At 32.5% G+C, this 17,032-nt stretch overlaps 1 protein-coding gene across 1 annotated transcript; it reads right to left on the minus strand.

The window, feature by feature from the left end:
* Positions 1–2,611: 2,611 nt before the first annotated feature.
* On the minus strand, positions 2,612–15,537 carry LOC124354534 (putative ATP synthase subunit f, mitochondrial). The gene is made up of 4 exons (XM_046805061.1): positions 15,343–15,537; positions 11,025–11,123; positions 5,538–5,654; positions 2,612–2,719 (listed from the first exon to the last, which is right to left on the minus strand). The coding sequence occupies exons 1-4, from the start codon at positions 15,419–15,421 to the stop codon at positions 2,691–2,693; spliced, it is 324 nt and encodes a 107-aa protein (XP_046661017.1). The 5' UTR covers positions 15,422–15,537; the 3' UTR covers positions 2,612–2,690.
* Between the last annotated feature and the right edge of the window lie 1,495 nt (positions 15,538–17,032).

Below are 17,032 nucleotides of genomic sequence, written 5' to 3' on the forward strand. Positions count from 1 at the left end.
TTTTATTTTTTAACTTTTTGTTATTCTATCTTATACTCCATTTAATTCTTTAAACAAAGACATATAAACATTTTTGTATACTTAGCCTATAAAGTTTGGAAAATATGAACCACCATAAAACTAGAAATTTTCTAACCTAACATAACAGTCTGTGTATTGTCTAAACTGATAATGCTTAAATCTAATGTCTGCAATACTAGGTCTTCATTTTCAGCAATGTTTTTACGACTCATTGTTTATAAATATCATTGAACAAACACAAAAACTATACAAACGTATTTAGTAAAGTACTAGATGCTTAAGATCGCCGTAACTCGCGGCCGTCATTGTTCTACTTACACACAAACTAGAACAACATACACAAACGAAATAATTTGAAGATACTAACACTACAAACCCATTTACATTTAAAAACTTTCAATGTCATTTGTGAAATAAACAGCAGCGCAAACAAAACACGTGACGGCTCGTCCGCGTAGCGGCCGATTCTGAACGCGTTTGACGCGCTCACTTTACAACCGCCGTAAAAATCAGATTCTAACCAAAGTGCAACAAAACCTACATAAAAAGTTACGTTGAAGCCTTTGGAATGTGTATGTATAGTCATTGAGCCAATTTAGATAAATAATATATAAAATATAAGCGTTACTGCAGAAGTCGCTAACAGCGATTCTGGCATTTCTTGCATAAAATGCGGGATCGCTGACAGCGATGCTCCGGCACTCAAAGGTTAAACACTCACTTTGGTATATTTGTGTGTGTGTGTGGTGATATATATGAGAGAAATTGGCCTGTTTCAGCCACAAAAGCCAAATTCCCACAAGCTGTGTCCATGAGTATTAAGTTTGCGTATAACAAATAGTTATTCAGCCAAGAACTTCTGGTAAATACTAAGAGTAACGAATTGTGCAGTACACGATAAAAGTAATTCAGTTCTTACCATTTGGTTTTTCATGATTGAAGCCAGTAGTGCAGTTGCACGAGCTTAACCCTTATGGTGAAGCACTTTTATTACTTAATGTCTCGGCCTAAAACTAATTAATTTGGAGTTGTTTCAAGCAGTTCGTTGTTGTCAAGGATTTCATGACAGCATTAATTTTGTGATCAATTCTTATTGTAATCATCCTTCGTGGAGCCATATTTGTAGTTATCCAGTAAAGGGGAGTATTCTTATAGGAAATTTATTTGGTAACTTTGTGCTGATTTAAAGGAAGGGCTATAGGGTAATATTTTATTAACATCGTCCCAGGCAAGTGACATCATGTTACATCTGAAAAATAATAAAACAAATGTTACAGCCCTGAAAGTTTATGTGTATTTATTGGTGTTCATCCCCCTCTTTACTTCTGTGTACTCTATTACTACAAAATTATATTAGTTTCAACCTAAAAATATATATAAACAATTTTTATTTGTTAAAAAAAATAGTTTTGATCCCACTTCCCATTATAGAGAAAAGTGTGTGCAGTTGCTAGGCAACCTATAGGTCTAAAGAAAACCTCTACTCAATTTAAAAAACCGAGGCTGTAGAAAGAGGTGCTCTTTTCAAAGATGCAAGCTCCATTCTCACAAAACAAAGATTCCCTTTAATATACTTGTGAAATATAGGTAGTTTTGTATATTTCTCAAAACTTAGTGGCTGGCACTAACTAAGCAACTACTTAACAAGTTACTGAAGTAAAGTGATGGGGTTTATTCATTATCCAGCAACTAGGTATCAGTCGCTGGCCAGTAGGAGTGTTAAATCTAAATCTGGTATGCTTAGACTATTAGGATCTTCCACTTCCTTTTTTTGATAACATAAAATATTAAAAAGAGAGAATTAACTAGGAAACCTAAACAAATTGTAACAATACAAACAATAATATAAAACATTCACCATTATTTTAAGATCCAGAACAAAACTTCAGACCAAAGTTATCTGCCCTTTGTCTCTCCCCCTCCTAACTATTCCCTTCATATTTTCTTTCTTCAGATCAATTTCCACCCCAGTATCTCACCTTTCGTAATGCATGCAACCTTACGTTCAGTTCTCTTTGATTCTGTGCAGTGATATTGTTTAGGGCCATTTTCACCAAAATTTACATTCCCATCCAGTTATGCTTGGGTTTGACACTTGAGTCTATCTAAACAATCTATTCACAACAATTTAACTATACACATCATAAATTCAATATGTATATTATAATACAACATTATGTTTCAATTCTGATTCATGGAAAACCTTGAGTATACTCATAAGAATTTATGGGATTAAATACATGTATTCAATATTTTGACAACTTTAATCTGAAAGTTATTAAAATAAAAAAAAAATAGGTAACTTTTTATTGTGAAATAAAATGGTCTCCTAATACAGAAAAGGATACAAATTATTAACAATGTGTATTAAAAAAATGTACATTATTTAGAATACTCCTTGATAACAAGATTCTATCTTATCTTATAAGAAGAAACTTAAAATAAAAAATTATGAATATAATATTACATGAGTTTCTTTTATTTCCACAAGCATGGTCAAAAAGGCTGTACGTAATCACTGGAAGGTTATAGTTATCCAAATCCCTGTGTAGTTGTAAGAGGAAAGAGTGATGAAAAATAAAAAGTAAGGTTAGCTAACACAAAAAGATTTATTGGTAAACCGATTCACAATTTCGAATTCCTTGCTAAGTGACTTTCAGTGATACTCATTAGTGATACTTCATGGTGCGGTGGGCACCTGAAACACAAAATAAAGTAATAAACAAGGGCAGTTAGCAAGTGATATATTTCATGGTGTGGTGGGTACCTGAAACACAACATTTCTTATTACCCTAAACATATACATAAAACACAGTTTTTTGCACAGTAAGATTTATGCACAGCTGATTACTCTATTCAGTATGTCTTGCAATGCTACAGAAAGTTCATGGATGGTTTTTATAATTTAATCGTAAAATAAAAATGGCTTATTGAAAACACTGCTGATTGTGAATAAGGTGATTTTAGATGTTTACTGTGTATGAAAACAACACAATTTGAGTAACAAATATATCAGAGTAAGAATATGGTCCAATTTAAACCAGAAAGATCAGATAGATATAGCATCTTACAAACAATGCTACTCTGCACAATAATGCTAGATCACATGCACACAATAGCTGCTAACATCATCACTCCGGATATACACTGAGTGTACACAAGCAGTACCATGATACTACAGTGCTGTAAGGCAATTGCCACACAACTTGGATTTGCTAGTCAACATGTTAAACTACTCTAAAATAACTATTTAGCTATAATACACATGTATAAAGAGCTATATTTAAGCCATCATTGCAGCTCTATATGGAGTGTAAATTCAAAACGTGAAAGTGAATACAGCCTCTCTTGATTTATATTGTTCTGATTCCGAAGGAGGTTCAGTTGGAATGAACAATGGTGATAATACTGTTTGATAGTGATATAGTGCACATGAAGTTTACAAAGACGAAGGTGACATTCAAGTATTTGGACACTGAAATGCCTTTTATACATGATTGATGTTCACTTGGAACTAGCTAATGAAGATTATGAAGTTAGGTCTAACATTAGAAATCTTGTTCCTAATGTACACTTTCTTGTCCAATCTGTTCATGAGTGTTGTGATTATGTACAAGGTTTGTGGTAAGACACCAAAAATCAGCCACATCTGTTTGAGTTTACTAATGCAGAACAAATAAACCTATAAACTATAGAGATACAATTGAAGTTTTAAGCAGTATTTTTATGATTCTCTGTTAAATAAAATAATCAAATGGACAATAAAAATGCTGAAATCAATGAAGGAAACCCTCTTCCAAAACAAGCACTACTTAACAAATGGGTCAATGTAACCAATGACAAACTAAAAAAGGTTCTTATGCCTAACCTTGCTTATGTTTCCATGTTATAATATCATTTGTACATGTTTGCCCATACAAAAATTTTCTCTTTATTAGTTAAATGATGTTTGTTATAAGATCATTTATATGTCTGCCCATACTATCCTTCAGCAATAGTATATATCTCTCAGAGAAAAGTTAACATTTCACTTATATGTTAAAAAATTAAAAATTTTGCTTGATTTATAAATACTACCTTGAAATTACAGTAAATCAGAAAAATTCCCATTGTACTTGATCCATAACAAAAAAGTAAAATTTTTATGCTACACATTCAGCACCTTAAAAAAGTTCATATCATTGGAAAACATGTAGCATCACACTGCTACATTCACTTGAGGTTATTTTGAAGTGTACTATATAAAAATTTACTTGTAGTCTGTCATAAATATCACACACATTATTCCCAGTCTACATGATTGTAAGGATATGTATTTTGCTGATAGTCTCTTGGAGTAACCTTGGCATCACAAATGTGCAGGGCTCAATAGTAAACATGTTGATAGAACATTTAGAAAAAATGTTAAATTATCAATTTGGGCACTTAACCCTCCATCAGGCGCTTAAAATTAGAAACACCATCAGGCGCTCACGGAGGTTTCCTCCAGGTTAGCGAATAATGGATATCATAGTCGTTTAAACTGTTTTTATTTGTTTAAATATTCATACTGATTTAATTACAATGTAATATATTCATTTTTAGAAATTAAATAAAAATTACTCTTTTATTTAATGAATTTTCCAAATAAGAAATTCAAAATCTAAAAAAATGTTATTGTATAGTAAAACATGATTTATTTTAAGGAATAATGCAATTAATTGTAAAAATGTTTAACCTAATGTAATAATATATGGAAATTAACTTAGTTTTTAACTTCTTACAAAAACAACTTACTTCAATTCTTGAGATATTGTACAATTGTAATTTTGATTATTACTCTGAAATTAAAATTTATTCTTTACTAAAAATCTTTTTACACACGACACAAAGTTTAAAAACATTTTCTTTCTGGTTCTTATAACGACAATGTTCACTCCATAAACAGTACTGAAATGTTCCCTAGCACACTGGTACTGTACTGACAAGTCTCTCGTCTTCATTCTCCATTTCACAAAATTCAAATAAAATATATTGTAAAACTTAAAAAGAAACCATCACAGGTCACACATGTAGGCGCACAAGGATTATTACTCCATAAAAACTAAACACAATAAGGCGCTCACGGAGATTTCGTCCAAGCACTAAAAACACAACATCGGGCGCTCACGGAGGAATCGTCCGGTCTCGCACGGTAGTAGACTTCATACTGACAGATTTTGACAAAGATAAGCGGGAGGGTATTGTTTTGCTTCCCCGAAAGATGCTCGTGAAGTACACTGCGGGAAACTACTGCCAACATCAGAAAAGTAGTACTATTTTTAATAATAAAAAATACACGGAGGAAAACTCCGTTTAGCGCCCGATGTAGGGTTAACAGGCTAATTCTGAATGAGCGATATGGTCAAGAGCAAGAGAAAAGTGACAAAGACAAAACTTATTGTACTTAGAATTTACATTACAAAAACGTAATTATGTAATTGAACAAAAATTATACTACAAAGTTCCTAATAGAATGTGAGTAATAGTACACTTACGCATGGTATAGTAGTTCAAGTAGTAGAAGGTGGCCATCATAGCAACGGATACCTGTAGAAAGGGAGCAATCCCAGCCCGCTTGGCCTGACAGTATTTGTGCTGCCATCTCCAGAATGCTGCAGACAATTTACCCAGTTTCAGAGATACTTTTAAATTACACTTCTTTAAGATACTTACAGTGAAACAAAAATACTGGGACAACTCAATAATTTTTAACTGATACTGTTATTTTATCAATTCCTGTTTGAAAACCATTTTGCTGAAAAATATAGTTCCAGAAAAAATTGCTGTACCTTAGTTTTTTTTAAGCATTTTTTCTACCAAATTTTCACAATGTTCTAAATAATGTTTAACCAATGTTCTAAACTGAACTTTGTATTGTATTACATTGGAAAATCTAGTCAAAAACACAAAACAAAAATTTTAACTTTTATAAATCTAAAAAATTTTGTTATAGTAAAGGACAAAAGATCTCTACAAATATTATGTTTTATATACTTTTTCCTGAAAATTGTGCATTGTAGCAAAAAAACAAGTGAGGCGCCAAGTGTGTAAACCCGACAAATCCTTTAAGCAACGTTTTTGGTAAATCAACAAAAACTGTCACAAACAAAACCTTATTCAAATTAAGATAATTCTTTTACTGAAAAAATGTATAGTGACAAAACATGAACATAATTCAACAAAAACCTTTTTGAGTTAATAAGAAAAATGACTAAGAAATTCGGATCTGGCCGATTTTGATACCAAATTTAGGATTTGGCAGGTTTAAAAATCAAATTCTGGTTATAAAATTGTTTGACAATTAGATTTTACCTGCTTGATGCTTCAGGGATTTTACACATTATCTACGAAGCTTTAATTTTTTATGTAAGGAGTAACATAAATACATAAATTAAGTTCAAAACTTTTTCTTATTTTACTCTTTTACTATATTATGCTCATTTTTCTCTTTTATTTTTGAATTAATTTGCATTAATTTACATTTAAAACCTAACAATACATAGACATACTAAATTTTACTATGAGATTCTACTTCTTCATACTTCCATTCCTGTTTGTTAAGAGGTTTTCTTCCTTGCAAGTTCTTTGGAGCATTGAGTAATGTAACATTCCTACAGCATCTTCCATTATCAACGTTTGTAATTTAAAAAATATCATGCTGTGTCTATCAATTACTTCGCTTTACTAATAAAATAAAAACTAAAAGTGAAGTAAAAAGTAAAGCACCATGAAAAGTCACATTACTTGCCTCAGCACTCTCATTGGCTAACTTGAAGTTAGAAATCAAACATGGTATTACCTATTCATATTTGGCAGATTTTGATACCAAGACTCTTTAAAAAAAATATTTTTACAATAGGATTGGTGGGTTTAAAAACAAAATAACTCTATTCTTGAATTCAGCATGTTTCAAGGTATAATAAACTAACTAAATTTTTATGAAAATTGGATATGGAGCATTTTTATATTACATTACAAGCCTTAACACTTTTAGTTTTGTAGGTGAAAGATCCATGTTAAAAAGTATGAAGTTATTTTTTGTGTGTTTATGCGAAAAGTGCCGAGAGTTTTGGACCAAAAGGGTAATTAAAAAAAAATTCACCTGAAATTTACTTTTCATCATAAAAGCTCTTTTATAATTCTTTTTTTTTAATAAATGAACTATGTATCACAAACTATATCACATTCAGATTTGTATATCATTTTTTTAATTTAAAAAATCACTTCAGACAGCAACATTCTTTAGAAACAAAATAAAAATCCAGTTTGAAATAAAATAACTATTATTAAAAAACTTAATTTTGAAATTAATAAAAAAGAAAAAAAAAACACTTTCATGATAAAGAGCATTAAAAAATCTAAAATCATGTGTAATAACTTTATATATAGTACTATAAACAAAATTGTAAATAGTAAATTGCTAGAGATTATTTTTTATTCAAATGCAAGTTTTGGAAAAAAATTTAGTAAAAATTTGTTTTTCATCATGAGAAGCTTTGTTTCAAATTCTTTTCAAAGTTGCTGTAGTAGCGAGGTCACATTAGGGGGTAAAAACATGGCTTTAATATTATCACTACAAAGCTTATTCTCATTGGCGTGTGAAAGTGTGTTGCCAATCAATAGGATTGCTTTTCAGGGAAAGTTTCTTTTTTTTAAATGCCTTGACAACAGGAACAAACTCTTTAAGTATCATTCCTTAAAAATCTGGCTGTTCAGTTCATCCATGCACTATAGTTTGGTTTCGGTACATGGAGGACAAACAGGTAACATTGATGTGTTTAAAGGCCCTGGGTTTGTGGGCTTTTCCAATCAGTAGAGGACTCAGTTTAAGAGTTCCTGATGAATTTTAGCATGCTAAGATTGTAATACGCTCTTTGCTCTTCTTTCTTAAATCCTGGAGCATATTTTTCAGATTTAGTTGCCAAAGTTTTAGTTGGCAGCATACGAAAATTGAGCCCGATCATATTGCAGTTAAACATTTGGTTGGATGTTAGACCAGACTTCAAAACAACTTCTGCCAATTTATTTGGAAATTTTCGAAGAATTTGCCAATAATTTTTTAACAACAATATCTAGCTGTCTAATACTGTGCTGTTTTTCTCACCTTTCTAACCATCCATCACTGGCTGTAAAACTGTCATCACAATCCTTAAATTTTTTATGAAATTTTATTGCCTTCGTTTGTAGAATGCCGGTTATAGGGCTACCCAAACTCCACATTTAAGTAAACCATAAAAAAAAACAAGGATTCTGATGTCAGCACACATTCACCTTACTTAATTGTTTTCCGCAATAAACTGCCCCCCTCCATTAACACTTTTATTAACAAATTTTTCAATGCTTTGTCGGTTCCATCACCAATCAGCAACTGTCACCTTCAACAACTTTTACATCTGCTGCCACCATTTTAATTGTCTCGCCATTGTCTAAACGTTTTAATGCTTTCAATTTTTCTTCCAGAGAAATCACACATTTTTTTAGTTTTCCACTTACCTGTAACACTAACACTGTACACTTTCCACAACTAAAAACACAGGTAGACCGCAGTAACAGAAATAACAAACGCAAACAAACACGTCATTAACTTGTGCAACTGACTAGCAGTAGAAACATCTATGGCGTTCCCGAAATATGGCAACATTGCAATGTCACTCAGTGACAGTTCATTCCTATAGGCTAAACTGAGACAAACCTCATTCAAACAAACATTGGGCGACCTATCATAAATCAGTAACTGTTAAGTCACCAAGAGGATGTGAATTCTAAAGGCGCGTTTCCACTGAGGCAACAATATGCGTCATGTAGCATGCTGCAAGTGTCGTTCTGTTGCTATATGTGTACCGTGCGTCTTCATACTTTGTTGCAAGTAGTTTGTTGCCCAATAAATATGTCGCCAGTTGTCACTTGCTACTTGTCGCCGTTACTTGTAGCAAGACCCAGAACATTTCAAGTCGTGCAACATTTTTCTGTCAGTAGTGTGCGTCATGTCTTTAGAAGCAGTGATAGCTTAGTTCAAGATGACACGGGCATGGTGAATTTACAACGCAAACCACGGAAGTCAAATGAGGAAGCTAAACCCGTTAGAGATGAATTCGCAAGATATTTCATGTCACAAGAAGGAAAGATATCTTGGCAAGATAATTACTGAGACTAAACACAAACTTTTAACTACTGTACTGTCATTCATATACTGTTTACAAGCTTTTCAGTTTTTTCATTAGTCTGTGTATTATTATACTTTTGATCTGTTTAAAATAAACCTAAGTTACTACGTATATTAAATTTTTTTTAACTCAATAATTACCCAAACAGCCACCATTTTGGTTTTTTCATGTATCTATTTTTAATTTGAGAAAGCCTTATTGTAGTGAGTTGAACTTTTGCATAAAACTTTATAACGTGAATACCCACATAGAGTAAAAATATCAATTTTTTATAACTTTTATTTTCAAAATGGCGGCTTCTTGAAATCTTTAAGTTTAAATATCTCAAAAACATCATAAAATGTTAAAAAAGTAACAGTTATTACGTTTTAGTTAGACAACTTAATAAAAAATCCAATGATACCAAGTTTAAGAAAATCAGTCAAGAAATAAGTGAAATAATTATATTTAATATGGCCAAGTATAACACAACGACACAAGTTATTTTTAGATAGCGCCACTTGTGAGCCACAACAATGAGCTGTTTTAATTTTAGCTGATCTAATCAGCTGATTATAACATGCCATTGTTGAACTGTGGAGCTATTGTTTTGATGCGTCCAAATAGATTATTATGAATTATTAAGATAATACAATTTTATTATATATAAACATTATTATGTAACAAATAATTAGTTGATGATATCGGGAACATAGTGACGTAAATTCAATCAAAGTTTATAGAAATTAAATGTCACATAAGGTATAAAAAATAACAAGGTGTAAAAAAATTAGGTTTAAATATTTAAAGGTGGAATATGAACTCTATTGTTATGAACAATACCCAGATAATTTAAAAAATATATACTTGTTAAATCACTGTTGACCTACTAATGTACGTGTATATAAAGACACTCTGTTCCTAATCCTAAATTTAATTAACTTACCTCAGAGTCTCTGCTTTTGAAAATGTTTCTCTTGGGATGTCAACATCTAGCAAAAATGTCAGGAGATTGTACGCAAACCACTTCTCTTTTTTCGGAGATGAGCCACTCTTCGGTTTAGTGATTCTTTTATGTTCCCGATGAAAAGCAGATCTCAAATATTTTACATTCTTTTTTAAATCAGTAACTGAACAGTCGTACTTGATAGCTAGTTGTTTTAATTTGTCACATTTTATATTTCTATCTTTATAAAACGCACTTCTGTTGTCCCATAGCTCTGGTGTATTATGGTAGTCTTCAATAAATAATGTAGTTTTTTGATTACTCCACTCCATGTCGCCCGTCTACTGCCGCACTCATCCACCTCTGCCTGGATAATGGCAACAGCGTGCGACACACTGTATTTTTGTAGCACAGTGTGGCATTCGTCCGGGGACACATCGCAACAAGCAGTATGCGTCAGTGCCGCATGCTACATGTCGCAGCGTGTTGCCTGACTTGAAATACACCGTGCTACATGCGACAGTGCCGCATGCCACATGTCGCCTACAAGTTGCCTCAGTGGAAACGCGCCTTAAGAATTCACTACTCGACCTGGCAACAGCCAGTAATAGTGCACTGTAGTACTCGACTAAGCAACAGACAGAGTACACACATCACAAATTGATATAGCTGCTAGTCACATGCATTATCTCATTATTGTACTGCTACTGCTTGGTCTATTAAAAAACATTTTTTATCTTTGAAGTCTGGTTAACCCGGAGCCTCGATTAATCGGGACTCAGATAAGCGGGCGTTTACTTTAAAATATCAGTTTTCACAAAATGAAATTACGATAATGGGCTGGTGGACTCCAAATATTACTTTACGTTCTACTGAATGGGTGAAATACTCACCACGACTGCCACATGCTACCATGGCCTGTGGAGATTTATTCCGGCGCATCAGCCACTGTCCAAACTCTCCCAATTTCACCTGAGCAAGGGGCGTGTCCGCTACACATAAACATACATATACAGAACAAAATAACAATATTTTATAGTAAATGTCCAAATACAATTATATATCATTTAATATAAACAAATGAACTGAGATTAAATACTACTAACTACTTTATTACCCATTTAATGAAGTTAATGTACTTCAAATCTAAACAAATCATGTTTTTTGAGACCAAATTTTGCATATTTGGTCTGATAATCAGAAATGGATGGTCTTACAGGTCTGGGATGCATTTTATTCTATTTTTCAGTTCATTTCACATAAAATCCAATAAATTTAACAACTATCTTTACGCCATAAAAACATCAGTTTTGTTTTATTTCTGTCCTTTCCTAGAAAATCAGGCGAAATCTTTTGCTAGCCGTAGCTTGCTAACAAAGCGTTTCCGGACATATGTTTATGTGAACTTTTTTCGTTATTTTGAAAAGAAACAACCTGAGAAGTTTGTCAGTTTACTCGTGGGGCACCCTGTATATACTTATTGTTTATAAGAAAAAATATTCCTTGAATATTCCTGGATAAAATAGTATATAATATAATATCGAAGTATTTAATATGATACTTATGATAGTAAAATAAACATAAGGTAAAGTCTGAAGTATAATAATCACCCAGCTAGTAAAAGGAATTTGACCACCAATTCCAGGGTTAACAAAATTAAAGTTGATATAATAATTCAAGAAAATTACCCAGATATTAGAGTATGCCTATACTGTATGGACTTCATCTCATATTGGCCATTGCAACAGACTTCCGGCTGTGCAGAGGAGATTCTATGATTGTTGTCCTAGCTTGTTGTTAAGCTTGGATACTCCTATTCTGAGGCGTCTCTTGAGAAGCTGGATGAGCAGTTCAATTTGCACTTCTTAGCTGACCAATGTGTGACATGCATAATTCATGATTTCGTATAAGTTTCTCAACTCCAAGACTGAATGTCCTGATCTTCTCACCTCAGTACATATTGGATGCTGTTTTTGTACTCGGATACAAGATCTTTCAGGGAGGTATCATTTCAGTCAAAAAAACTAACATTTCAATCTTTTCATTAACTCACAATGGCATTATTTATGGATAATTTACTATCCGTTAAAACCTAGAACTGTTTCCATATTACAAATAAAAAGACGTGTTGTATTTCAGCCATACTGCAAGATTATGAAAAAATTCACAAAAATATTAAACCAGCATGATGGCATATTTTACAGGTAGTTTTGTCATAAGGAACCTAACTTTATAAAACATATGTATGTGCTGATCTAATAGTACGCCATGGGTCTCTACAGGCCTAAGGAAAGCTGCAGTATGATGAGCGGCCACCACAACAATCGAATCACTGATATTTCTGAAAATCCAAACTATAGGAAACCAAAATAACAAACGGAATTACACTATAGGTAATTCATATTATGGTACATTTCAGTTACTTTTATATCTAAGAAGTAATAGTTTAATGATGAGTTAAAAACTATATATGTGTAACCTATAAAAAAAGCAGTGTCAAATTAACTTCTTACTATTGTGCGACAGCTTGTGACACAAATACCACGTAAATAATTTTACATTGTTTGAATTAATTTTAAACATTGTTATACTACATTAAAAACAACCAGCATTAAATTAATTTTTAACAACTACAATAATAATGGTTTTGTATTCAATAGTATAGGTATTTCTAATCTATAATTTGGCTCGCTGATTCAACTGCCGTGGTGGCCATTTATTACACTGCATCCCTAAGGTACTCTCAGATATTCCAGATCTTGGAAATATAACAAACAGTCTCTATGGCTACTATTGTCAATAAAAAAATAACTTTGGGTCTCCAAATGCTCATGACAGGCTAAATGGCAGCAGTATAATAAACGGCCACAAAGATAATTGAATCAGCGAACAAAATTATCGATTAGGAATAGCTAAACTATCGAATACAAAGCCATTTTTATTATAGCAATTTAAAATCAATTTAATGCTAGCTGTTTGTAATGTACAATTTTGTTTAAAATTAATGAAAACAATTTAAAATCATTTGTTTAGTATTGAAGTAAAGGCTACAGCTACAATGGTGATGACCTTTGTTATTTGTACCACAAGCTAGATATGTATCCGTTAAAATAATAAATAACTTTTACAAGTTGCTTTTTGTATCCACATGTTTTAAATTAATCATTAAATTATCCCTTTTGAGTAGTGATGCGCGATTGCGAGAGGTTAATACAATCGAAATGTTCCTTCTCGAGAGGTTCTGCTTAACGATTGTTTTGATTGCTTAGCGAGAGGTCTTTACAATCGAAAGGTTTCTCTCGATTGTTGCATTCGTTAAGCCAATTTGTTATTGTTTACTTTTCACGAGCCTGTCTCAACCTGTTTTTCATACTTCCGTTCCATATTATATTGGTTTGCACCACTCTCCTCTCCATTAATTCCAGTAGTTTACTTTATAGTGTCTAGTCAAAATGTAAATTATAATTATAATTCTTCAAGCATTAAGATTGAGTATATTATCTTAAATTATAATAAATAGCTTTTCTTGGTTATTATTTTAAAATATTAAATGTTTTTATTTTGTACCATGTTATTTTTTGAATGTTTTACTGTTCATACGTCATTATTGTAACGTGAATAAGCGTTTAATGTAGTATAATGTTAAATGTAGCTGCTAATATAGTAATTCATTAAAACAACTCGGAAGTCAAGTCAGTAAAAAAAGTAACTAAATTAATTTATATTTCAGTTAAATCCTTCTGTCGATCGGCAAACATATCTCACTTAGAATTTCAATTGCCTAGTAAAAGAATAGAATAGATCGTACACGTAAACGAAACAATCGCTAGAAACCTCTCGTCAAGCGTTTATGGTGTATAGCAAAAACTAAGTTATGGATCATGGAATCAAACATTTCGTTTTCAACATTTCGTCAAACACTTCGATTGCCCGGTACGAGAAGAGATGTCGTGTCGCAATGAAACAATCGCTAGGAATATCTCGGCAAAAACCTCTCGTTAAGGGAATCACAATCGAAATGTCTCGAGAGGTCCAAACAATCGAAACATTTCGATTGTAACATCTCGTAATCGCGCATCACTACTTTTGAGATATAAATTGCTGAACTATACCATAATATAAAATACCTATAACATTATTCAGTTTACTCGGGGTTTAGATTTACTCAGAAATATCAATAATTATATTGTCGTGGTGGCCACTTAACTTATTATTCTGCAGCCAAAACTATATATGTGTATATAAAAAGCAGTGTAAAACTTACTTCTTAGTATTTTAAAAGGATGCATATCTAACAGCTTGTGATACAAATAAAGTTCATTGCCATTGTTGTTGTGGCCATTAATACCCTACAAATGATTAACCAATATTGTTATAATACATTAAAACAGCTAACATTAAATTAATTTAATGACTATAATAAAAAGCATAAAATAACTGTAATAAAAAATGCTTTTTACTTGTTAGTTTAGTTATTCCTATTTCTAATTGATAATTTGGTTTGGTTGTTATGGTAGTCATTTATCATATTGCAGCCATAGTTTAAACCTCATCGATTGGATTATTTTTTTTTACATAAAAAAAGAGATGAGCTTTACCAAAATATGAAATACATTTAATGTAATGTAATTTTTAGTTCGTTATTTTAGATAATCATAAATATCAATGGTTCGATTGTTGTGGTGGCCGCTTAACATACTGCAGCTGACTGAACTAATAATAAGGGATGGCTTTAAAGATGTAAACCGTCATTTGGAATGAAGGCAAGGAACTATAGAGGTTCATGCTGATACAAACTGTTAATTAAATTCCATGCATAAATTCATACTGCTAATGAAAGTTTAGATTTAAAATGTGATTTATTATTATCAAAACCAATAGCCTGAATATCGTAAGTTCTAGACTTAAGTTCTATTGAATAAACCATTTTACCCAAACTGATTTGATATTCACAATCAAATCATGAAATATTGGTGAAAAAAAGTGGATAATTTAAATATGCTTAGGCCTACCATTATAAAACAGCATTTCATTATGGTAACTAAATAAAAATCACCTAAACTTATACAAAAGCTATGATTATAGAGGTTTCAATTTAATGAACTGATAAATTTACAATACAAATAAAAGCCTAACTTATGACCAAATAGAGGTCATGGTTTGACTTTGGACTTCAAGGGATGATTCTTGTTTAAGAACAAACATCCTTACCCTTGCCGTAATATCTGGCGGGATCATATGGTCCATGAACTTTAGGGTTGTAATCAGCGGGATAGTCACCAAACGCCATTTTCTTCGTATTATCTAATTCCAGCAGCAGAAACTGAACAAAATGTCTGAAAAGAACTGATCCGGCTGCAATCCAAACTGCAGTGCAAAACCAAACCCGAATCAGAAAAAAAGTGTCTTAACATCAGCTGAGATATACAGCCAACATAAATAAATTGGCTTTTAAATAGTGATGGAACAATCAAATATGTAAAATAAGTGATTTCTCGATTAGTTCATCAAAATAATCTAAACATTTGGAATGATAACTTCAATTTTTCTAAATAATAATATTTGCTCAAAATAATAGAAGCATTCTCTGTCGTTTCGAATTAATCAATTCAGTGTTCAGATATCATAGTATTATACATAGCGAAGCAATGGCAGGAAGGGTTGATGCAATGTGATTATTGAGTTTAGCTTCAATTCACCTTCTTCTTAGTGCAGCGTATAGAATCTGAGACTGTCACAGGCTTGTTTTTTATAATCTGCTGGAGTAATTATCATCTGAAGAGCTCCAAAAGAAGTTGGCGACGAAAAAGCTCAAAAAAACTCATTAGATTGTTTCGACATTTAGAGACACGTAGACTACAAGTGTACTCTAGGTGAAGAGGTGTTCTCATTGTCTGATCAGGTGCTCAACTGAGTGCACTACAATGTTTAGTCACGACAAATCGTTTATTGCAAAAACATGTTGACATGTATAGCAAACATCTAGGAATTTAAATAAATATAATTGTATCATGTATACCACAATACCCATTCAGACATACGTCTTTGCATTCAATCAGTCTCATTCATACGCCATTTCACCCCAATTCCAACGTCGGGGTCAGTCTTGTAAATAATCGGTCTCCCAGTTGTGTGCCATACATTTCCCGGCATTATAAAGTGCCTTTGACTCTAAAAAGCGTTTGAGGCGAATTTTTAACGCTTTGGGCGTTGGGATACTCTTCATGGAACCTAGCTATTTGTTGATAAAATGAACGCCAGCCTGTGAAGGCAAGTACTCATAAGCACCGTTGTTTTCAGTTCGGTAGCTATCTCTTCCTCTTGTCTCATAATCATGTATGTCTGAGCCCATTATCAGGGCACATCCGTCTTAGAGAACATAATTGTTGGCAAAATGTAAAGACTCAGCAGAGTCAACAGTTGCAATTGTTTAACAACTTGTTTGCAGGATTGTTTGAAATTTATTTTTGCGAATATTTGATTCGCTTTTTTTTGCAATTTAAACCCTCTTAACCCTCTAAGTGGCAAGCGCCGTCTGAGACGTATGATTCACGCCGCCGCGAAGTGGCAAGCGCCGTCACAGCCGTCGCTTCACATTTAAGGCCGTTGTTCCGCAACCGTCCATTATTTTTAGGCCTAGTTTAAACTATCGTATTCTCCATGAAATTTCCTATACATATTATATACTATAGTGTGTATTCATGTTACTAATGTTTGCTGGCTTAAATGATTCCGACGGTTTTCGTTTCACCTGGCGGCAGACGAGAGAACAGCTGTCTACTCGTCTCGTCATTGTTTTGTTTGGAAACTTTGGTTATCAGTATATTATTGTTTATCGCGTTGTTTGTGTTACCGGTAAATGTTTAGGTTATTCGTTCGTCATGGAAAATGTTTGGGTACT

The sequence above is a fragment of the Homalodisca vitripennis genome, chromosome 2, assembly GCF_021130785.1.
Source record: "Homalodisca vitripennis isolate AUS2020 chromosome 2, UT_GWSS_2.1, whole genome shotgun sequence".
Taxonomy (NCBI): domain Eukaryota; kingdom Metazoa; phylum Arthropoda; class Insecta; order Hemiptera; family Cicadellidae; genus Homalodisca; species Homalodisca vitripennis.

Coding starts and splice junctions, on each gene's coding strand:
- LOC124354534 (XM_046805061.1), bottom strand. CDS start 15,421: ATGGCGTTTGGTGACTATCCCGCTGATTACAACCCTAAAGTTCATGGA. Junction 11,124..15,342: donor CGCCAGATATTACGGCAAGG/GTAAGGATGTTT, acceptor GTTTATGTGTAG/CGGACACGCCCCTTGCTCAG. Junction 5,655..11,024: donor GGTAGCATGTGGCAGTCGTG/GTGAGTATTTCA, acceptor AATTGTCTGCAG/CATTCTGGAGATGGCAGCAC.